The 24,274-nt window shown below is 40.0% G+C and overlaps 1 protein-coding gene across 1 annotated transcript in view; it reads left to right on the top strand.

Annotated features, from left to right (window-relative positions):
* LOC148502841 (cytochrome P450 2A13-like) overlaps positions 1–23,417 on the top strand; it is a 71,821-nt gene extending 48,404 nt beyond the window's left edge. Inside the window, exons 8-10 of the mRNA XM_088449296.1 lie at positions 4,663–4,850; positions 16,212–16,353; positions 19,976–23,417. Coding sequence (XP_088305422.1) covers positions 4,663–4,850; positions 16,212–16,353; positions 19,976–20,157 — 512 coding nt within the window. The 3' untranslated portion in view covers positions 20,158–23,417. The remainder of the gene's footprint in view (positions 1–4,662; positions 4,851–16,211; positions 16,354–19,975) is intronic.
* Positions 23,418–24,274: the final 857 nt, after the last annotated feature.

Raw genomic sequence — 24,274 nt, 5'->3', positions numbered from 1 at the left:
ATCGTTCAGTCGTCCACTTTAATCGCCCAGTGTGTCCGCACCTTAAGTGTGTAATAGTGTCTGCAGATCACTGCTGAAGATGCTTACCAAATAGAAATAAACTATAGATAATCAGATATGTGTGTGTTCGGTTTTCTTGAAAACGAAACACACACGAACTTAGGGGTTCCAAGTTGAATTGAGGCCCAGTTTGGAATCACTTTGAGGTTCTGAGTAGAGCCGTGTCCCAATAGGGAGAAACGTGGGGACCAGATGCTGCGCACAACCTATTTCCTGAACTCTGTATATTCTAAATATATTCTAAAGTAGTAGAACCCAAAATGATGAGAGGGTACCAACTAAGAAACAAATGTTGCTTTTACTGATAAAAGTTTCACAATAATAGTCACTACAATTGTAATGCAATATAATATGGTGCCTGTAAACCATTGGTTATACACCAACAGATTAAACAAACAAATAAACACAATGGACAATGCTGCAATATGTCAAAATTGTCAGAAGGAAAAGTAAACAAATATAAACAAAAATAAACAAAATATAGACAAATGTAGACAAAATATAAATAGCAAATGTGCCGATCTATTTGTGAATAGGCACTGGTACTGGTCTCAACCTTAGATTAATAACAACTCGAACAATCTAAGCTTTACAGCCAACTACAGTAAGACTGACGTCGTTTTCCTGGATCTCAATATATTCATACAGGATGGACAGATACACACCAATACTCACAAAAAGCTTGTAGATGTCAATAGCTTTATTCTTTCAACAAGCTGGCACCATCCAAACTGGCTTAAAGCCATACCCAAAGGACAGTTCCTACGTCTAAAAAGAAACTGCTCCAGACAAGTAAATGGAAAATGGAATGGCAACCAAACTGCAGCGGCTGCAGGTCCAATTGTCTTATGACCAGACCAGATTTGAAATAACGGTGGCACTGTTTTTTCATGGATGCAGCTACATGTTGGTTCACTGGCAGCCTGTCACTATATTCACCTGCTGCAGCTGATAGCACACAAGGAGAGGACAGTAGTTGCTGGATGGACACAGGGCAAGTGGATGTAAGAGGCTGCTGGAGGGACACTGGTAGGGTGGCATAATGTGTAAGTGTAATGTGTATAAGGGGCATTACTGTGTAAAATAATAAGGGGCATTACTCTGTGTGGCATAATGTGTTATAAAGGGCATTACTGCATGGCATAATGTGTTATAAAGAGCATTACAGTGTGCAGCATAATGTCTTATAAGGAGCATTACTGTATTACATAATGTGTTATAAGGGGTATTACAGTATGGGCATAATGTCTTATAAGGTGCATTACTGTGTGTACATTGTGTAAGGGGCATTACTGTATAGCACAATATGTTATAAGGGGCATTACTGTGTGTGCCATAATGTGTATGGGGCATTACTGTTGTCATAATGTCTTATAAGGGTCATTACTATGTGTGACATAATGTGTAAGGGGCATTACTGTGTGGTGTAATGTATAAGAAGCACTAAGACTGTGTAGCATAATGTTTCTAAGTAGTACTGTGTGGCATAATGTGAATAGGCTCTGTGTATCATAATGTGAATGAGCTCTGTGTGGCATAACATAAATGTGAGATACTACTCTGTGGTGTAATGTAACAAAGGGACACTACTGTAGGAGCACTATAATATGGTGTAATGTGATGAAGGGGCACTACTGTGTGGCATAATTTGAATTGGGGGTACTATTGTGTGGTTACACCCCTTCCCAAAAAGACAACAGCTGTTTTTTTGGAATGCAGTCTCCCTGCTTCAGTTGTGGTATGGCGGCACCAATGCTCTTTATGTACACAGGGCACCAAAATGTGTAGTTACAGCTCTGCTTTGGTGTGCACAGATGTGTTGCCCTCTATGTTTAGAACACAGGCCCTAAAAAATGTAGACGGTGTATAATCTAATGCTCTACAACTGCTAAGCTAAGGCTTGTTCAATTGGGAAAATGCCTTCCCTTTTCTTTGTGCGTGGCCTACACCAATGAAGTGCCAGCTTTACCTAAAAGAACTAACCAAATACCAAACGTCTGACTATGACACATTTAAATCCCCTGCAGGATGTTCACTGTTGTGTGTATTTTAATACAGAGAATGATGTACACTTGTTTGTTTGTTCTAATAATTATTATATTTGTAAGAACATAGACTAAGAAGTGGGAGGAGTCAGAAATAGTAAGGGGGGAGGAGTCTATGCCAGGAGCCAGATTCTGATGAGAAGTGGGCCTGTGTTCTTTAAATGCCAGGACCTATTTTTAGTCCCACTCCAGCCCTGCTAAAGGAACAAAAACTATGTCCAAATGAAATGATTTTAGCTGTTTATATATTTTTTTAAAGATATCCAAAATCCAAACCAAATCCGTACTAAAACATTTGAGGGTGACTTTGCCAAAACATGATGATGAATTAGAAGCAAAACCAAAACACTGGGGTGTGCTTATACTTTTGTATGTCGCCAAACCACCGCTTTTTAATTAGGGGTTATTCAAACAGTACACCAAGATCTGCATGAGTCAACTGCAACAGTAACCTATTCAACCCCAGTCGCAAATAACCCATCAGTGTGTGCATCCGGTAACATGAGTGCTTGTACTTTTCCATCTAGTCTTCTCCACCAAACAAGCAATAACCCCCCTCAATATGAGATTCCTCCCTCCTCCTTCAAGGCAAACAGGCTGTCAGACTAGCCTCCAAAGCATCATTACCCTATCTGGCTGCAGGATATATTGTTAGGATATGCGTGTTTTGAAGAAAACTGACATTTGAAACATTGGCAGCATTTGGACAGTTGTGTTTATAATCTGTATAAATACTATCTATCAAATGTGTAACCTCGCCTTCTCCAGCCATTTCTTCTTGTGCTCATCCCAACCTTTTATTTATTTGTTTCCCCTTTGATATTTTTTAATAATTATTCAAGCATCCAAAAAAATCCTAATCTGAAAAATAAATCATTCTCTCCCAACATTTCATCTCTCGCCTTCAATGTCCATCAAAGCTTCTCTAGAGCCTTACCTTCACTAACCCCATGACTACTTTCCTCACAGATTAATTTATTGTGCCCATTTCAGTACTGTAGTCTTTCATTCCCAACACTCAACAGAGACTACACTGAAAAAAGGTGATCAGTAATTTGGTAATTTCTAAATCTAAAGGTAGTTTTATCATTTCTAATTCTTTTAAACTCTCTGTTGCATTTGTCACAGTTGACCACTCTCTTATCATACAAACACTGGATTTTATAGGTATTCAAGAAACTGTCCTTTCCCGGTTATTAACCTACAGTATATCTTAAACCACTGGTCAGGTATAAATCTACTAAGATATGTTTTTGCTTGTTTTGGAAAATTTTCTGCAATTTGGATGAGATTTTCCAGATCGGAGATGCACTAAATGCCAACTCATCAACTCGCAGGAAAAACAAGACTTAAAACACCAGTTCGGCACAATACTCCATCGGAGCAAATATTGAATCATAAACATGGACTCAAATACAAATGACAGATTTACTAAGAATTGTGTTTGTCAAATTGATCAAATTTGCTACAAAAACAGGAATCAATGCACAAATCAAAAGTCGACCAAAACAGTGGCGTGTTTGAATGTAAAAAGCTTTTCTATTCACCCAGGCTAAATTGCGATGCCTATAAATGAAGCCCAAAGCAGTTGTAGCACTGTGGGAGGCCTTCATATCCTCTGCAGATATTCTACCTACTGTTGAATCTGTTCTGTTTCTTGCTCCTGGGCCCTTTCAGCCAGATGGTAGAATGCAAAAGACAGCATACTTTGGGATAACACAGCATCAAAGCTGGTTTCACCCATGTTGAAATCTCCAACAGTCACACATCTGCATTAGGCTCCTTTTATAAGCTTCTACTTGGTCCTAACACTTGCTGGCCCTGCACACAACCTTACATTTACTCTCCTTTTATACACAAAAATATTCTGATGGCTGACTGAATCACATAACCCAAAAAAGCACTCTTCATTATTGTGACCTGGGTGCAACTAATGGGTGCTTAATCTAACTGTATGTTCCTAACTCGCTATAGAATGTAAGCTTGCACACAGGGCCCTTTTTATGGCTTTGTCTGTCTGTTTTAATATATTGTTGTGTTTATCACATATTGTAAATGTGAATAACACTATCACTTAGTAAATAATAATAATAATAATAATAATAATAAAAAGCCTAGGCAAATTCTCAATTAGAGATGTGCACAAACCCCCGTGTTTTGGTTCTACTTCATCATGTTTTGGTGGGTTTTGGAAAACCAATCTTAAGTGTTTTGGTTTAGATTGAGTTTTGGTTTCCTTTAAAACTGATAAAAATGGATTTTAAAAAAATGATAAAATAGTGTAATATTGACCTGTTCAAATGCAAGCCAAAACCAGAGTTCAGTTTTTAAATCCGAGTTCTAAACTGAAAGCAGAGTAGTGCCAGGACTCTGTTACACTCAGAACCCCATAGTTATTCCCTACTGGGACTCAATTTGACTCAGAACCAGTAAATTCAGGTGTGTTCATTTTTCAGGAAAACTGAACCGCACATTTCTATTCTCAATCAAGATTCTTGTTATATTATTTGAAAGATAAAATATTCAAAATATTGATGACCATGATTCTTCATGACAGATAAAGTACAAAATGAAATTGACCGAGTGATTGGCAGGCAGCGTGCCCCTGAGCCAGAAGATCGAGACTATATGCCATACACAGATGCCGTCATTCATGAGATCCACCGGTTTGCCAATGCAATTCCCATGAATGTTCCACATGCAGTTTCTAAGGACACAGTGTTCCATGGATTTATGATTCCTAAGGTACTACACTTACATCAGTGCTAAGCATATCATTAATCTTATTTTAACAATGTAATGATTCTATAAAAATAGTAAGCAATATACATGAGTTTACAAATGTAATCAGAAGTACTTTAATATACTCTTATATTTGGGTTTTGCAAGGTGTGGTGTCTTGAATTAGAAGTAGAAAAAACATTTAACTTGAATTTGTTTGTTTTATTATTTTACATTTTATCTTTAAAACCCATAATCACAGATAATGACTGTGAGATATCAATAAGACTCCAATACTCTTAAGCATATTATACAGAAGCAGGCTGGACCTTTTGCATTTGAAATTCAGGCCTGATCTTGACATTGCCTTGCGCCTGCATCTCACTAGCCAGTTAGTATTAATTGCTGTCTAAATGGCTGTATCATTCACTGTTGCAGCATTGGTCAAAGAATTTATTAGGACAAGACCACATACAGTAGGCTGCAATCAATATTAATTGGCTTGTCAGATACTGACCAAATGTCATATATGCAGCAGGTCACTGTGTGCACTTAATGGGAAACCCTCACCATCGCTCAAATCTGTACAGTGTAGCATGGCAATGGTAGCTGCCTCATTGTCTAAGACAAGGGTCTTCAACCTTTAAGACAGTGAGGGCCACATTAAAAAATTCAACGAAGCCCAAGGGCCACAAAGCTATACTACGGTATTTAGACTCTGCCACCTCCTCACACAATTATGTCCCATAACTGCTCCCTCCTACAATTTTAATTAGGTCCCAGAACGGCCCCCTACTCCCACAATTATAATTATGCCCCATAACTGTGTCTCCTCCTCCATTATTTATGTCAGATAGTTGCCCCCATCCTCAACCAATTATGTCCCATAACTGTCCCCCTCTGCAGTGCCCCCAGTAGTGCCCCTTATACAGTGCCCCCAGTAATTGTCCCCTCTATGAAGTGGTCCCCATTTGGCAGTGCCCACAGTAGTGTTCCCTCTTTGCAGTGCCCCTTATATCATGCCCCCAGTAGTGGTCCACCCATGTAGTGCCCCTAGTAGTAGTCCCTCTATGCAGTGCCCCATATGCAGTGTCCCTTACATATATAGGACAAAGACACACCAAAAAAAAACACCAGCACCTGCCGCTGTCCGCTCCTCCGTCCTCTTGGCCTGTTCTGCGCTATGGGAAGAGCAGGCCCGAGCCAAACTAGTGCCCTAGGCAAGATTTTGGGTGGTGCCTTCCTCCCCGTGGGATCCGGAAAAGGGGTGTGGCTTCAAAGAAGGGGCCCTCACCCAGCACAGCACCCCCCTATCCCAGCACAGCACGGTCTCAGCACCCACCACCCCTCTCCCAGCAGTGAGCACCACAGCACCCCAGCCCTCTCCCAGTTACAAATTTACTTTACTTGAGCGCAGCCTGCAGAACTGTCCGACTCAATGTACAGCAAGCAGCGGGTGGCGGACTCACTTTTCCCGTCTCAGGCTGGCAGGCTGCAGCTGTGTGTGATGGTTCTTGGAGGCGGAGCTCAGAGCCATGAGGTGTGACTCACTACTCCTAGCACCACAAAGGTCCATGATGCAGCAGCCCTCCCGCAAACATTATTTACTGCAAATCCCATGCGCAGAAGCTCATTCTGACAGTGGGACACCTCTGAGCCAGGAAGGCATTTACCACTAGAGAAATATGCTTAATGGTTATTTTTGAGGCCAGTTATCTTCAAGATATTAAAAATGTAAAAGAAAAATCCTATGAGACGGATTTAAACTATTTTTTTCTGGGATATCCAAAATAGTGGGCTAAATGAGTGTGCAATTTCTGGGTTGCACTATATTATAAAAAGTGTAGCCCAGAGGGAAAAGCCACCTGGAGGAGTACTAGCAGTAATCTACATAAACTAATTATATTAACAGCTAATGACAATTCAATGTTCATCACAACAAATCACCACACACCATGTAGTTTACTAATAAAGCAACTCTCATTGACAGCAGTGACCATATGTTAGCAAACATGGGGTCTATTTACTAAGCAGTGTTAGCAGACAAAGCAAAATGAGATAAGGTACCAGCCAATCAGCTCCTAACTGCCATCTCACAGGCTGTGTTTGAAAAATGACAGTTGGGAGCTGATTGGCTGGTACTTTATCTCCTTTCACTTTGTCTCCTAAATAGACCTACAGTAATGATGACAGAAGGCCAGCTGCCCCAGTCTGTGTGTACCATGCTGCATCATCAAACTCAGAGAATACCCTTTGCTCCTTCTGCAAACATTAAACTTGTCAGTGCTTCACAGAAATAAAAATATATACTTTAACATGGTAGTGGGAATCTCTGTAGCAGTGTCATCCTCTGATCAGGGTTGGGTTCACTCCCCATGTACCAGAATCTGTAACCCTTCAATGTCAGGACAAGAAACAGAACAAGAGCACCTAGGAGTCCAAGTTGACACTGTGTCACAAACATGTTGATATGTAGTTAAATGGTTAATCGCTACATGCCGTCTCTTAACTGTGTCTCATCAGTCTAATTGACATCACAGGTCTGAGTAAGTATTACTCACAAAACCTAAAGTTTAGGCTGCCTAGGTGCAAGGCTCGCTTACTTGGCTCTATAAAAGTATCTGCATGCACACAAGACTACCACTGTGATTTTGGAGTGTCACAGTGCTTATCCTATTGACTACTGTTTTTCTTCTAACAAGTGTATCCTATTTATTTTCAATAAAACTGCTCTAATTTTGACTTTTGAATCAACGTGTGGACTAACCTCCTTTCTCACATTCGCTTTGTACCTACTTGTAGGCATCTGTCAATAAAATCAGTCAATTTTCCAACACATCGGGCCGTATTCAATTACAGGCAAAATCGTGCATTTTCGCCGTCGTTTGCGAATCAGCCATCTGATAGGCCGATATATCGGCTGCGATCAGCCGATCTGAAAATGATTTGCACACGATTTCGCCAACGATGGCAAAAACAGGCGTTTTTCGCCTAAAAACTGAAAAAAACTTTTCTCCAGTATAGGGCAGGTGAAAAATTTGCAAAATCCCTATTTTTGGGTAAAAATGTGGGGATTTCCTACATAACCTTTTGGACAGCCCCCCTAATGATAATTTAGTGAAAACATTTTTTCGGAAGTTGCATACTTTGGCAAAAAACGGGCGCTGAATTTTCGGTCTAAATTTTTTTTTACCGTAAAAAATTTGTTTAACATATTGGGTCTGATATTTCGGAGGGCCATAAGGCTGTGCCAAGTGTTTTAAACATCGTACGTGGCTGGCGCAGGTCGTTTTTTAAAACCGTTAAAAAAACGACTGCGCCAGCCAGGTACGATGCTTAAAACACTTGGCACATCTTTATGTCCCTTCAAAATAACAGCCCCAATACATTAAATGCATTTGTCACGAAAAAAATTAGCCAAAATATCATTAGGGGAGCTGTCCAAAGGGTTCTGTAAGAAATCCCCACATTTTTACACAAAAATAGGTATTTTGCACAATTTCCACCTTTTTAAAAATGGAGAAAAGTTTTCTCCATTTTTACCTGTAAAAACCGCCGATGGCGATGATATCGCTGAGAAATCGGTGATATTATTGCTGGTGCGATAATATTGCTGGTAATTGAATATGGCCCATCCACTCCAGTAGGCTCTCCTTACTTCACTTCTGAGTCCTGCTCCTTATCTGTCCACACTTCAGCCATCCTAGCAGGGCAAAGGATTGTCATGACTCCCCCTGAGTAAGTCCAAACATGTTCTCATGGCCATGTCCATGCAGACCACTACATTACTTATTGAATAGTACAAAACAGCTCAACTTTTACTCTCTATGCACAGAGTGAGGAAGAGAGCACAGTGCAATATATACTCACTGAAAGATAGAACACTGGCTCCACAGGATGCCTGTCATTTAACCCACGCCGGGATAAAGCAGTCGGGAAGCCGGCTGTCGGGATCACGTCAGACGGTTTCCCAATTGCATCCCTTCTATCAGGTGTGTGCAGAATGATACAGGTAGTGAAAAAATTCTGGGCTTTGTGGTAGATGATTGCAGACATGCCGATTTTTAATCTGCCCTCTCCAGGAGTAGTCTGGTGAGAGGCAGCAGTCGGGCATTGATGGGGGCCGGGCTGGACCATTCGCATCATTAGGCGACACCCCCTCGTGGCGAAACTCCTGCAAATTGATCATATTTTAATAGTGAGTGGGGCCAAATGACTTGATTATAACAGAATTGCGTCACCCCACCCCCTAACGACAGACCACGGACTTCAGGTAAGTTTCTCCCCATTCTACCCACTTCACTAGGAGGTGGGCGGGATTCGGGAGAAATGTCTACACTGCCGGGAGTGCGGGGAGTTACCCAAAACAACGGGGACCTCCTGCGACTTTTGGGAGTGTAGGCATGTATGGATGATTGTTGGATTATAATTCACAGAAACTGGGTGATACAGACACATCAAGCTCTGCTACACACACAGATTGATCTCTATAAGTAGAGAGGTTACTACTCAAATGTTGCAATCAGCATAGAAGCAGGTAATTCCAGTCCTGTGACACTTTTTATTCCTACCTCTGCCTGGTTTACTTTTCTCTTTTGCATTTCCTAGAGCCTAGAGCAGGGATTCCCAACCACGATCCTCAAGGCACACTTACAGTCCAGGTTTTGAGGATAGCCATACTGGAGCACAGGTGACTTAATTAGTACCTCAGTTATTTTTATTTAACCATCTGTGCTGGATATCACCAAAACCAGGACTGTTAGTGTGCCTTGAGGAGGTACTGCAACTGTGAAGTGGTGAATCAAACAGAGGCATGTCACAACTGTTTCGGAGAGGTGTCAGTGCCTGTGACTGTGAATATGTACACAGTGGTTAAGGCTTTGCCAGCCTACTTCTTGTTTGTGACTGTTCCTTTGGTCTAGGTCATTTATTATTTATTTATTTATTTATTACCAGTTATTTATATAGCACACACATATTCTGCAGCGATTTACAGAGAATATTTGGCCACTCACATCAGTCCCTGCCCCAGTGGAGCTTACACTCTATATTTCCGACCACATGTACACACACATACATACACACTAGCCAATTAACCTATGATACTAGTAAATTTTGGAGTGTTGGAGGAAACCGGAGTACCCGGAGTAAACACATGTAAGCACAGGAAGAATATACAAATTCCACATAGTTAGGGCCTTGGTGGGAATCGAACCCACATCCTCAGTGCTGTGAGGCAGTAATGCTGACCATAACACGGTCTGTGCTGCCCAATATCTGTGACTGGAGCACTTCACTTACCACCCGGTCACTGATTAGGCTTGATCCCACTGGATCTTGGGGTATCAAGGATTCCCACTTACCATCACTAACCGCCTGTTACTGACTCTACCCACTGTGCTGTGGGCGAGTAACATTGCTGCCACCACCAAACTTCTACCATCGGTGTTTGGAACTGCTTACGTACACCCAGGCTCCTAATGCTGGCACCTGGAATCGCTTCTGCTGCGTATGCGTTGACGAGCGGCAGTTACGCCTCCTGATTGGTGTCAGCTGATTCTCCATGATTCCTTGCAATAAACCAGGCTCTGCACGGTAGATGGCAGAGGCTTGAGCTTGGAGAAACTGGGCTCAATCCAGAACACCTTTGACGCAATTCTGTTGTCGCAGGATTTAGATGCAGTCATTGTAAAGGCAAGATGTTTATTTCTCAAGTAGTCTTAAAAAAAACTATTCCCCTCAGCTTTAAGGGGGTAAGCATACAGATGTTAAACAGCAGTACAATCCTTGATGTTCAAAAAAATAATAATAATATATATATATATATATATCCATGTGAAGAGAGAGGCAGCACTCAGAGTATTTCTAGTAAACAATGAACCCTATGCTGGGGCGATTTATTAGTCAACGTTTCGGGGACCGAATCCCCTTCCTCAGGACAACAACAATAACCAAGTAGTGTAAAAAAACAGTGTTATATAGACAATCTAACTGTCACTTACCCCTTTCTCCCAATGAAAATCGTTGCAGCCAGACCCTGTCGGCTGTCACCTGTCCTCCGTGTCCTCCGGCTGTGGCGCATACATCGCGCCGGAAGTTATGTAATCGGACCCAGCCCCGAGACCATGGCAACTGAAACAACACAATCTACAATAAAAATCATTGTGTACACCCCGCAAGATACCAGAAGGCATAATAAATTGCAAAAAAACATTGCTAGTTACATATTATTAAATGTATAAGTTAAACAAATACACCTAGTGATAAATCGTGTTAGGAAGGTCTATAAACCTTACTATACTTATTTAAAAAAAATAAAAAAACCCTTGTTACTATTAAAACATGTTATGACAAGCATAAAAAGAACTGGGGTAAAAAGTGATATTTATACATACTGTGCAAAACACCATATTCAGAATAAAATAATGAATATATAATCTATATATAATACTGTAGCACCATCTAATGTTGAAATAATGGAATAGCACCACTAATTGTAATCAATACAAAAAATAGCTCTGTCTCTGAAATAATTTAATTTTTATTTTTTTATAATTCAGTGTTATTGTGATTTAAAGTAAAAAAAAAATTCTTGGCAAAATAATTTCAGAGACAGAGCTATTTTTGTGTTGATTACATTTAGTGGTGCTATTCCATTATTTCAACATTAGATGGTGCTACAGTATTATATATACATTATATATGCATGATTTTATCCTGAATATGGTGTTTGGCACAGTATGTATAAATATCACTTTTTACCCCAGTCCTTTTTATGCTTGTCAAAACATGTTTTAAATAGTAATGAGGGTTTTTTAAAAAAAATTTTAATAAGTACAGTAAGGTATATAGACCTTGCTAACACGATTTATCACTAGGTGTATTTGTTTAACTTCTATTTAATATTATGTAACTAGCGATTTTTTTTAATTTTATTACGCCTTCTGGCATCTTGTGGGGTGTACACAATGATTTTTATTGTAGATTGTGTTGTTTCAGTTGCCAATGGTCCCGGGGCTGGGTCCAATGACATCACTTCCTGTGTGATGGAGATGCCGCAGTCGGAGGACACTGAGGACAGATGTCAGACGACAGGACTGCAGTGATTTTTATTGGGAGAAAGGGGTAAGTGACATATAGATTGTCTATTTAACACTGTTTTTTACACTGCTTGGTTATTGTTATTGTACAGATGAAGGGGATTCAGTCCCCGAAACATTGACTAATAAACCACCCTGGCATAGGGTTCATTGTTTACCAGAAAGACTCTGATTGCCGCCTCTCTCTTCACATGACTATACAATGAGGGTGCCGACCCTCTAGGAGGGCATCAGAGCAAGTTATTTTCATTTGGATCTAGTAGTGCCAAGGCTTGCAACCATATGATATATATATTTATATAGAGTATATACAGTGTGTGTGTATATATATATATATATATATATATACACACACACAAAGACATCAGCAAGTACAAGTGATGTCTAATACTTAGCTATCTTTCTGACCATACCTCTATTGGTGTATTGTCTTTTAGAACAACAGTGGGAGTACAGCTATTTAAATATACTGCAGTAGGTACTGATTCTGCCCAAAAACATTTGTTCAGGCCAGCATTTTTTTGGCATAGAACAAGCCTTCTCCATTATTGCATGATTTGCATGCTCACTTACACCATTCTGCTCTGGCATGTATGTAAATGTGAGTTGAAGCTCAATGCAATGCTTCTTTAGGAAGGTTTCAACATATTTGCTTAGATATTCTCCTCCATGCCAGATCTCAATATTTTTATTTTGTGATCAGTTTGAGTTCTTGCAGTCTCTTGTAGTCTGCAATTATGTTTGAAGTATCTGTATCCACTCATCAATTTTGCTTCCATTGGACCACACAAATCTGTATGATCAAGTTCTAGGGGTGCTCATGATCTAGTTCCTGATTTTGGGAAGGGGCAATGGCTTTGCATGCCTATTATGCAACTTTTACATATCAGTCTTTTTGTGTCAGTCCCGGATATACAATACCTGTATTTGTCACCTTTCCCATCTAGAAATTTCTGGATGCTGTCATATCCAAGATGACCTAACCCTCTGTGCTAGAATTTCATAATTTGTGAGTTAGAAGTTATAATTGCATAACACTCCTCTATGTCTAGGACATATAGTGGTTGGCAGTGGGTGCATGTTGCTATTACAGTCCCTCCATTGTTATGTGCAATGCACTTTTCCCCTGCAATCTGAACTTTAAATCTTTTCTGCTCCAGGGCACTTAAGACTACGAAGTTTGTTCCCACGTCTGGTGCATCTTGGATTTCGGTGACTTTGGTTTCACTTCCTTTTCTGAGGTGGTTGTGACTGTTCCAACTTTTGTAGCTGTAAGCACTTTATCTCATATTCCGATGACAGTGATAGGATCACACATGTTCAGTGTAGTGAACCACTCCTGATTGCTGCTAAAATGTCTAGTGGCACCTGAGTCAATTACCAGTAATCTCTTCTGTGACTGTCTGTGAAACTTAAAGCTGACTCATTTTTTGCTGTTACACTTCTATTTCTTTGTAGCATTCACATTTCTTAGTTTGCATTCAGGCATTTTGTGACCTGTCTTTTGACATACATAGCACTTGTGCTTGAATTTTATGGGCTTTGCATCTTTAGTGTGTTATGCTGAATTTTCAGCACTTAGTTGTTTTGTCCTAACAATGGGCCTGATTCAGACCCACTCGCGAGTGGCTGTCCGCTCGCAAGTTGGTCGATGTTATGGACTGAGCATGCGCACGACGGAGGGAGCTCCGTCGTGCGCATGCGCCAGACGCGATGAGCGAAGGAAAGTCCTTCGCTCGTTGTGTCCGATCAAAGGGGGCGTGCTGTCAAAGTTGATTGACAGCACGCCCCCTTTGATGGGCGTGCCGGGGGCGTGCCTCCCTGACGGGGGCGTTCCCACGGGAACGCTTCCCGTCAGAAGCCGGCCCACTGACATCACTAGTGATGTCAGTGGGAGTGATTTTGGCTCTGATAGAGCCAAAATCACTCCGGAGCTTGCGGTTGAAAACCTCAACCGCAGGCTCCGGCTCGCAATTTCGATGGTCGCGATGGTCTCGACCATCGCGGCCATCACAAAGCACGCTCGTATAGCCTGTGGGTGGTGACCCATAGCTATACGAGCGTCCAGGAGGACGCTCCATGAAAATGGAGCCCGGCCCTCATTCAGAGCGTGCGCTCTGCTCAGAGCGTACGGCTCTGAATGAGGGCCAATGTCTGTAGATAACTTTGCTTTATTGTCTTCTAGAGGTACCACTAGGAAATCAAATTCAGACTAAAACTTCTGTAGAATCGCCATGGGTTTGGACTGTCACCTGGGTTAATTGTAACTTTCCACAGCCTCTCATACTTAATTTGCATTTCCATTGTGAAATTCCAGGTGGCATAATTCTCTGACCCTTAAATATTATTACGGCCCATCATGGTTGCAGCTACTGAATGCATGTTTGTAATCTGAGAAACTCTGCAGCTTCACTGTGTAACTTCTCTGTCATGCAGCATTTTATGTCTCTAGATAGTAAATAGTGAGTAAGCTCTCACTCACTTGTAACCTGAAATGGCAGCAGGAGCTAAAGAGTAACCTTATCTCTTTTTTAAATAGAATTGCAATAGAAATAGCCCGCGCTCAATCACAGGTGGTGGTATTTTATAGTTGATAATGTCACAATAAATGCAATAAACAGTAAATTTAATTCACAAGGTGATTTACTTGTTGGGTGAAACTTAATGTTACATATGTATGGTACAGACTATGCCAATACATGTATACATATAGGACAGAGACAGGACAAACCAGGACACCAGTAAGGACAGGATCCTTACTAATTTTAAATACATTTTAAATAAATTAAATATGTGGGTCACTGATGCAATGGTAGTTGCTTGAAATTAAGTATGTCCCAATGGTGAGCAGGGCCTCGAGGTGCAGCATCCCGTAACCCCGGGTACCGTACTTACCCACAGTAGTCTACCATTGCATCAGTGACCCACATATTTAATTTATTTAAAATTAGTGGTGGCATTATCCAGGATTATACTATAAAATCCCACATCTATCAGTGCATTTGCTGGATGCATTTGAACAAACCCACAGTAATAAAGTTTTTTGTGGAACTCAAAGCACACTTTTTTCTTTTTCTTTTTTACCCTTTTTTCCTTTTTTTTTTTTTTCTTTTTCCTTTTTGTCTTCATACATTTTTCCCCTGTTTGCCCATCAAAGCACTCATAGGTTTTTACTTCTCTCTATATACATTATTGATTTTTGTGTGCATTTTCTTTTATTTAGATCCTGTCCTTACTGGTGTCCTGGTTTGTCCTGTCTCTGTTCTTTATGTATACATGTATTGGCATAGTCTGTACCATACATATGTAACATTAAGTTTCACCCAACAAGTAAATCACCTTGTGAATTAAATGTACTGTTTATTGCATATATTGTGACATTATCAACTATAAAATACCACCACCTATGATTGAGCGCGGGCTATTTCTATTGCAATGCAGCATTTTATGGCTTCTGGGGTGCCTGGGCCCATAACCTGTTCATACAGTATGTGTGTACTAGTTGTTAATAGTAGTCACCAGCAGAAAGTATAGCAGTAGACAAACCAGCCAGATGGATTTAACCAGTTATTTAGATTTATTAGGGTGCACAGCTTTAGTATATCTGTGCTCATAGTTATGTACATGAATAATGGAGATGGAGAGGAAAATACAGCGGACCAGCTGGTCATGTATGTGCACAGTGTTGCAGGATATATAGGGTTCTCACGTGGAGATAATTAGTACATATCCATGTACCATTGGGACACTCTAGCCCAGTGACAAAATGGCACCATGTATGCACAGATTACAGAATGGTGGCCATCTTGGTAAATGAGCTGATGCTTCAAGTATGGAGCATCATGGAGGAAGTGCAGTAGCGCACTCCATATACCAACTGTTTTAACAATATTAATAAACAAAACCTGCACAGATCATAGTGATCTGTGCAGTGGTTCAGATAAACTCGCCTGCCAGAGGAAAGTTTATTATTTGAGTGGGTTTACTGTCACCTTTGCAGCAGTTTAAATTAGAAATAGTAAATCTGGGTTTTCTATTTTGTAACTAAGAAAACATTGATAGTGAGCCAATGTTCTGTGTTCTAAAGTCAGTAAATTAGATGGTTTGTCATCAGTTTGGCCCTTAGTAAATGGACAGATTGCAAGACTGATGGATTAGTAAATATACTTTTCAGTCTCTTCAAATTTGTAGCTATAACTGACCAAACTATAGTATTAAATGCCTCAACTACAGTATGCATTCTGCTTTAATCATTAATGCTTCTTTTGTCCCTTCTGCCCCATAGGGTACAGATATATTTCCTATTCTCACATTTGTTCTTCAAGATCCAAAATACTTCCCGGATCCATTTACCTTTATTCCTGAACGGTTCTTAGATGAAACTGGAAGTTTTAAAAAGAACGATGCTTTCCTGGTATTTTCAACAGGTACAAACTGAAGATACATTTTAACAAATACAGCGACTTTTGCACTAATCACAGATACATGCAAAGTACAATGGCAGGGATAAGTCTGGAAGGGCCTATCCTTTAGCCGACTTTCTGCTCGATGCGACCAAAACCAGGAGATTTTGGTCGGATCTTGCAGAAAGTCTGCTAGTGGATTGCCGGCAAGGACCAGCGATGCACGTGCACGCTGAGTCCTTGCCGACCCCGACTATCTCTCCAACATGCTGGTCGTCAGGTTCGGCATGTTAGGAGATAGTAAGCCGGACGTGCAGCAGCTAGTTAACCAAGACGCTCAGCACCCGGCGACTTGAAGGTCTGAACGTCCAGAAGTTCAGACCTTCAAGTCTATAGATGGATAGGCCCCTTTAAGGAGCTAACCTACAATGCACAAAGACCTCCTGTTACCAGCTACCTGCGGCACCAGGAGGTCTTTTTGTATTGGATCTGTAGAGTCTGACCTTGAGATTTGGCAAGGCAGAGGTTTTGGAGCCTCTACCTTTAATACATCTAAATGTTCCTTATCACAACAATCTGGAAAAGCCTCCAATATTTTAACATTGTGACATAATTTACTTTTATGTTGTTTTTTAGTATCATTTTGTTAAGGAAAAAAATATTGGAACATATTACACCATGTTTGGATATCCTTTTGTTTTTTCCAAGTTTTTGAATACTGAATCTTTTGGTTATGTGAAAACTTCAACAAAAAGGGAAGTGATCTTTTTTCCCACTTATCACACTCACTATTTTGATTGCCACCACTGTGGTGGATGTTGCACATTGCAGGTTAGCGCCTTATGACTTATCCCTACCATTGTACTTCTATGCTATTTATTTGGTTATTGGGTATAATTAGGGTGTGTCAGAGGCTGCTATTTGCGTTCTGTAGAGGGGCTATAGCAGTGATTCCCAACCTTGGTTCTCAAGGCACACTAACAGTCCTGGTTTTAGTGATATCCATGCTTGAAAACAGATGGTTAACTCAAAATAACTGAGGTACTAATTAAATCGCCTGTGCTCAATCATGGATATCTTTAAAACCAGGGCTGTTATAGTGTTGTTTCTTCCCCTTTTTATTATCTGATATACTGTATGTAAAGGTTTAAGGGGCCTATGTATCAAAGCTGGCAGAGAGATAAATTGTAACAAATAAATTACCAACCAATCAGCTCCTAACTATAATTTTTTTTTTAAACACAGCCTGCAAAATGTAAATTAGAAGCTGATAGGTTAGTACTTTATCTCACACAATTTTATCTCTCTCCCAGCTTTGGTAAACAGGCCCCTAAGAACCTAGTGAACACTGAGCATATTAAATATTTAATTTGTCCTCTAAAGGAAGCAATACACCATTGACTTTCCATTATCTGATCTAATAGAGGAACTTAGTAGACAAGTAGTAGTAACCTCTATATTTACCTTCACAGTTTAAGCTAAATACTTGAACTATCTGTCCAGATCTGTTGCTATTTTCACTACACAGGGGAGGACAGCATATATTTTAGTATTTAGGCCACACATGCAGTTAGTATAGGAAAGTGAAAGAAGTAGGTGCACCTCAGTCAGTCTATAAAAAAACTATTTCAAACTGGCAGCTCCAAAAGCAGGGTCCGCTACCTGCTAAAAAGAGGAATTTGAACTAAGTTAATGGAGCGTTTGTTTGAAAAAGACACAGATGGTGATAACATATAGTTTTAATAACACAGTTATACAAAAGATAATATGATATACTGTAAAATATGTTTAAATTCAGTGCTTATAATTTGCATCCAAGCTCTATACATCATTTATGTCAGGAATTCATAATCACTTCTTCCTCACATAAAGAAAAATAAAATAGTACTGTCTATAAGAATATAGTCCAGGACCTCATAGGTCAGGATCCTATATTAAAGTCAGGCAATAAATAATAAGAGGAAGTTACTCACTCTCCAGGTACCTGTGTTTGTATGGATACAATATGCCAGTATAGTTCAAACGTCCTTTTCACTACTCAATGGGATATTGGGGATTTGTAAATATATCTTCTACTGTTATGGTTTTTTATTTTGTACCAGTTGTAGATTTTTATCCCCCTGCAGAACGCTGTAGATCATGTATACATGGCAATTGCTGGATTTATATGGCTACACTGAGCACTCACTCCTGTGCAGTCCGTAGGGTACGAGTCTCTACCACCCGATAGCGGGAGCTTAAGCTCTCAGTGTAGTAGCTTCTCCGTGGTGTGTCTCAGCCTGGTTGTAAATTAGGACAATGTAATACAAATTAGTCATATGGTAATCCATATCCTTGATGCGTTTCTACAGGTATTTCTGAAGAAACCGGGACCTAAATACCCAGAGAAATGTGTCAAGGATTGCTTTGATTGTTCGGTTAGCTTGTCTATACATCGGATACACATCCACCTACTGCCTAAAGCCGCAGTATCTACTGCATGATATAATGAACAATTTAACGATAACTACTTCGTTATCTTTCAATCATCCACAATATCATGCAGTGGAGCAGCTACTACGCTGAGAGCTTGTGCTCCCGCTATCGGGCGGTAGAGTCTCATGCACTACGGACTGCACAGGAGTGAGTGCTCAGTATAGCCATATAATTCCGGTAATCGCCGTGTATAAATGATCTTACGGCGTTCTGCATGGGGATAAAAATCTATTACTGGTACAAAATAAAACAACATAACAGTAGAAGATATATTACCAGATCCCCAATATGCCATCAGGTAGTGAAAAGGACGTTTGAACTATACTGGCATATTGTATCCATACAAACACGGGTACCTGGTAAGTGAGTAACTTCCTCCTTATTATTTATTGCCTGAATTAGCCAGCTTTGTCAGATTTTAAAATAGGATCCTGGCCTATGAGGCCCTGGACTATATTCTTATAGACAGTACTATTTTATTTTTCTTTATGTGAGGAAGAAGTGATGATGAAATCCTGACAAAACTGATGTATAGAGCTTGGAAGCAAATTATAAGCACTGAATTTAAACATATTTGATATCGTATTATATTTTGTATAACTGTGTTTTCAAAACAATTTTTTATCTCCATCTGTCTTTTTTCAAACAAGCGCTGCATCAACTTTGGTCAGTTAGTATAGGATCCCATGAATTACAGTTGGATGATGATATCTGGATCATGTCAATTGCATAACCAGATTTTCCAGCCTGCTCAACTAATATTTGTTTAGGTAAAACCAATATTTGGGGACAAACTCCATATTATGTTGATCCACTTTAGTTGAAAATGCCCAACTGACTGGGATTGTGGCAAATGTACAGTATCTTTACATTTAGTCAATAATGTTATGTACAGTAGGAAGGAACAAAGGAATAAGGATAAACGATGAATGAGAATAAAGGGGCCTATTCATAGAGCACTGGAGAGAGATACTATGGAGAAAGATAAATACCAATCAATTAGCTCCTAACTGTCATGTTATAGGCTGTGTTTGAAAAATGACAGTTAGGAGCTGATTGGTTAATACTTATCTTTCTCAACGTTAACTCTCTTCAAGGCTTAGTGAATAGACCCCAAAGTTCTCAATTAAATGATAGAATCTGACTATTTTGCTTTTGCTCTTCTCCCCAGGATTGCGTTCCTGCGTTGGAGAAGGTTTGGCCCGCCTTGAAATGTTCATCTTCATTACCAGAATCCTGCAGAATTTTGATCTCACTTCCCCAATAGATCCCAAAGACTTGGACATCTCACCAGAAATGGTTGGGCTCACCAATGTGCCACGTCCTCACAAGATTGGCTTCATCCCACGTTGAATAAAGCAAAGGGAAACAATGGGGCTCATTCTGAGTAGCATTGAATTTGTGTCTGCATTTAATAATAGTATTATTATTAATAATAATCTTCATTTCATATTATCATCTATTTATATCGTGTTTATTGTACACAATATGTGATAAACCCAATAATAAAACAAAACTAGGTTTTTTTCACATTTTGCACCAGGGGTTGAGCACTACTACTAATAGGTGCATAGGCATGATTCTTGTAATCACCATGGGCAGCAGTGTACTTGCACATAACTGTACGGTACTTATACACCCCTCCAACTCCCTTTCCACCAAAAGTGCAAACGGTGGGGACCAGTGTACTTGCAGTTTTGGCTCCCTCACTGTGACAGAAGCTGAGTGCTGCACATAATTCTACAGTGCAGCACCCGGCTCCTGTCACTGAGGGGGAGTCTGCACTTTGGTGTCAACCCTCGGCGGGTTACACCAGGGTGCGGCCTGCACACCCTGCAGCCCTCTTGTGACTCAACTGGCTGGAACTTCATTTGTAACTGAGTTTAAATGTTTATTTCACATTAATAGTTATTTTATTTAGACACATTTTATCAAGTTTAATTATTGGACATCATTCCCTTGCTTATTTACTCACCTGTCCTCAACCTCGAACACTTACTGCACCATATCTGTACCCACCAATATCAAACTGCAATAGAAATACATTTTTTATTATTCCTTTAAAATAATCAAAACCCGTTTAAAGGAGTAAAAAAGAAGAATGTAAAGGTGTTGACTTAAATAATAATTGCACACTTTCCCTATGCTTTTGTATTTACAACCTGCAAAATAAAATTCATATTATTCTGTATATCTTACCAACTTTTCTTATTCTCTAGGTCCTAATATTTGAAATATATTTTAGAGGAATGTATTGAAAAAATATATGTATACAGTATATGTGCATAGTACTCAAGATTAGTAAAAATTATATGATGGGAATTATAGTTCTTCAAGACAACATCGCTTTTGAGTTTCTTCCCCGGCTGTGGATTTCTTCAGTGGGGTGTGTCCAGCAGGTAATACTAGTTCCTCTTTTATACTGAACATGATTGTCTCATAATCAGCACCTGGTTTGTTTCTGCATAAAAATACTAAATACTTTAAAATTACTTAATTTAAATCACACATATTGCAAAGTTACTAAATTGATAAAATCTGTTCAGTATTTATTTTAGCAACTTGCTAAAACCTTTTGCAAATAACATAAATGTTTCAAAAATAATTTATTATAAGGGGTAAGTAAATAAATAATGAAAATAAAATGAAATTATAAAGGACAATATAGAAAATGTTGTAGTGTACAATTGTTATGTTAACAAAAAACTTAAAATATATCTAAAACAAATAAAACTAAGAAGGCTGCTGTTGTCCATAGGGGCTGTGTCCACTCCTTCAAAGTCCATAGGGGCTTGCTGGGTTGTGTTGTGCTGCTGTTGTCCAAAGGGGCTGGCTGGGCAGTGTTGTGCTTGTGCTGCTGTTGTCCATAGGTGCTGGCTGGGCTGTGTTGTGCAGTCAGTTGTCCAAAGGGGCTGTGTCCAATCCAAAAGTCTATAGAGGCTGGCTGTGTTGTGCAAGTGCTGCTGTTGTCCATAGGCACTGGCTGGACTGTGTTGTGCAGTCAGTTGTCCATAAGGGCTGTGTCCACTCCAAAAGTCTATAGGGGCTGGCTGGGCTGTGTTGTGCATAAAGGCTGTAGTCCTAAAGGGGTGCTGTAGTGTTGTCCAGGGAGTGATCTATCCATCAGGGGTGCTCCCCCAAGTGCAAAAAAAACAATATTTTTTTCCGTGTGTAACACTATGTATAAAATATCAGGACTGCTATAAGTTAACTCAATGTAAGTTCAATACATAAATGTACACTAATAATTTAAATATATATATCTAGTAAAATTCTATCTACGGTATCTTAAAGAAAATAAATAAAAAGATTAAGACAAATATATATCTATGTTTAATATGTTATTTAATGTATTTACAGTGTTCATTGCACATGTATATTGTTGTAATAATGTGACTGGAATAGCCTGGGAGGGGGAGATGTGCTGCAGGAGTAGAGGAACACATGGCCTGGGACAGCTGTGTGGGGGAGAAAGGTTCTAGTAGCCCTCGAACCTTCTTAACTGTCAATTAACACTGTAGGGCTCGTGCTGTAGGCGGGAAATGAGGGACATGAGCCCCTACCTTGGCAGTCTCATGCCTCTGTGATAGCGTTATAAAAGGGAGAGCTGCCACAGCACCAGGAGCTTTAGCAGTTCACTCCCTCAGTGCTGGCGCTGCAGCTATAATCACAGAGCTATAATCAGCAGCAGTCGTGCACAGGGAGTGTGTGACTGGAGTGGGAATCCGGGTCTCGCCTTATTAGGTGGCCAGTGTGTGTGACAGCAGCATCGGGTGGTCAGCTTTGCAGGATCCTGGCAGCCTCGGAGGAGCACTGCTGTAGGAAGCCAGCAGTGATAGGCTAAGCTCCGCCCTGTTTCCCACTGACCACCAATCAAAGCATCACAGTGATTAGTCGGAGGAGTGTACTAACTCAGCAGCAGCAGGAGGGAGTGTCCCCAACAGTCAATCACAAAGCTGCCTCATCGAGTGGTGAGAGTGAATATTAATTACACCAGCACCACATATACAGAACACAGGAGACAGGGGCTGAGATAGTGCAGGAGAGAACAGTAGGGCTTATAGCTACTTAATAGCTACCATATAACTGCCTGCTTGTGCTAGTTATCCAGAGCTTGGTGACTATACCAGACGTTACTGTTACACTGCCCCTCTGTATAGCCCTGGAGAATGCTGTATCAGATAGCCAGACTGTAAAATTCATATCTGGACTAAGAGCGCCATCAAGTAACCAAAAGTGGTATAACATCTAACTAACTTTTAATGAACATACCTTACAAAGGAATATAGCTAATGAACTGCAGAAAGGCTACAGGAAGGATACAAAGTTTCACTAAGTCCATGACTTTAATGTTCAGGCTCGGCTCATGAAATAAACTGAAATATTACCTGCACAGAAGCTTCATTTAACTCAATAGATATATATGCATATATATACACCCAGTATAAAATATATATGTACAGCATATGAACACTGATGAAAGACTATTCATTATTTAGTTAAATGAGCTCGTATACAATATACACGTTTGTTACCATTGTAGATGGAAAGATTGTTATTGTTGTATTTTCTTTAACTCTTTGTATGAATTGCTATATGAATTATACTGAAGATCGAAGAAGGAAATAAACTAGTATCATATAAGATACATTCAGAGGTTTGTGTAAGTGTACAATACGTTTAAATCATATATGTTCACCGTACATTTGGAGGTAGGAAGATATTACTGATATTGGTGGGTTTTCCCAAGTAGGCCCATACCTACTACCAATACTTGGGTGGAGGCACTGATATAAGTGTACACCACCAGTATAAAAATTAAAGGTGGATACATATTATGCACCAAGGTAATTAGTAACCTATAGTCCCTTTATCGAGGTAGAGGGGGTTACATGTGTCTGTGAATTGTGTGCGCAGTAGCCGCACGTGCATAAACAAAGTAGCAGCGCCAAGCGTGCGCCTGTGTCATAAGTAAAGGGCCAGCTGGCTCATCTGTTAAAGGGTGATGTAACCCCCAAAGTGCGCTCCAAAATAAAAAAATTCTTCTTTTCTGTGTTGTGAACGGTGTGCGCAGTAGCCACACATGCATCATCAAAGTAGCAGCAATAAGCGTGTGCTTGTGTCATACATCTGTTAAAGGGTGGTGTAACGACCAAAGTGTACTCCAAAAAAATAAATATATATTTTTCTGTGTTTGTGTGTGCAGTAGCCACACGTATATATCAATATAACATAAATGGAGGACAAAAATTTGTCCGATAAAAATAAAATAGGGAAAGATCAAGAACCACTTCATCCAAGTGCTGAAGCTGCTGCCACTAGTCCATGACATAGAGGATAAAATGCCATCAACATCATCTGCCAAGGTCGATGCCCAATGTCATATTAGAGGGCATATAAATTCCCAAATGACAAAGGTCAGGAAAATGACCTTAAAAAAAACATTTAAATCATCTGAGGAGAAACGTAA

This window comes from Taudactylus pleione, unplaced genomic scaffold (assembly GCF_031769625.1).
Source record: "Taudactylus pleione unplaced genomic scaffold, aTauple2 ptg000481l, whole genome shotgun sequence".
Lineage (NCBI taxonomy): Eukaryota > Metazoa > Chordata > Amphibia > Anura > Myobatrachidae > Taudactylus > Taudactylus pleione.
The sequence above is the reverse complement of the archived record's forward strand: the minus strand, read 5'-3'. Positions and strand labels throughout refer to the sequence as shown.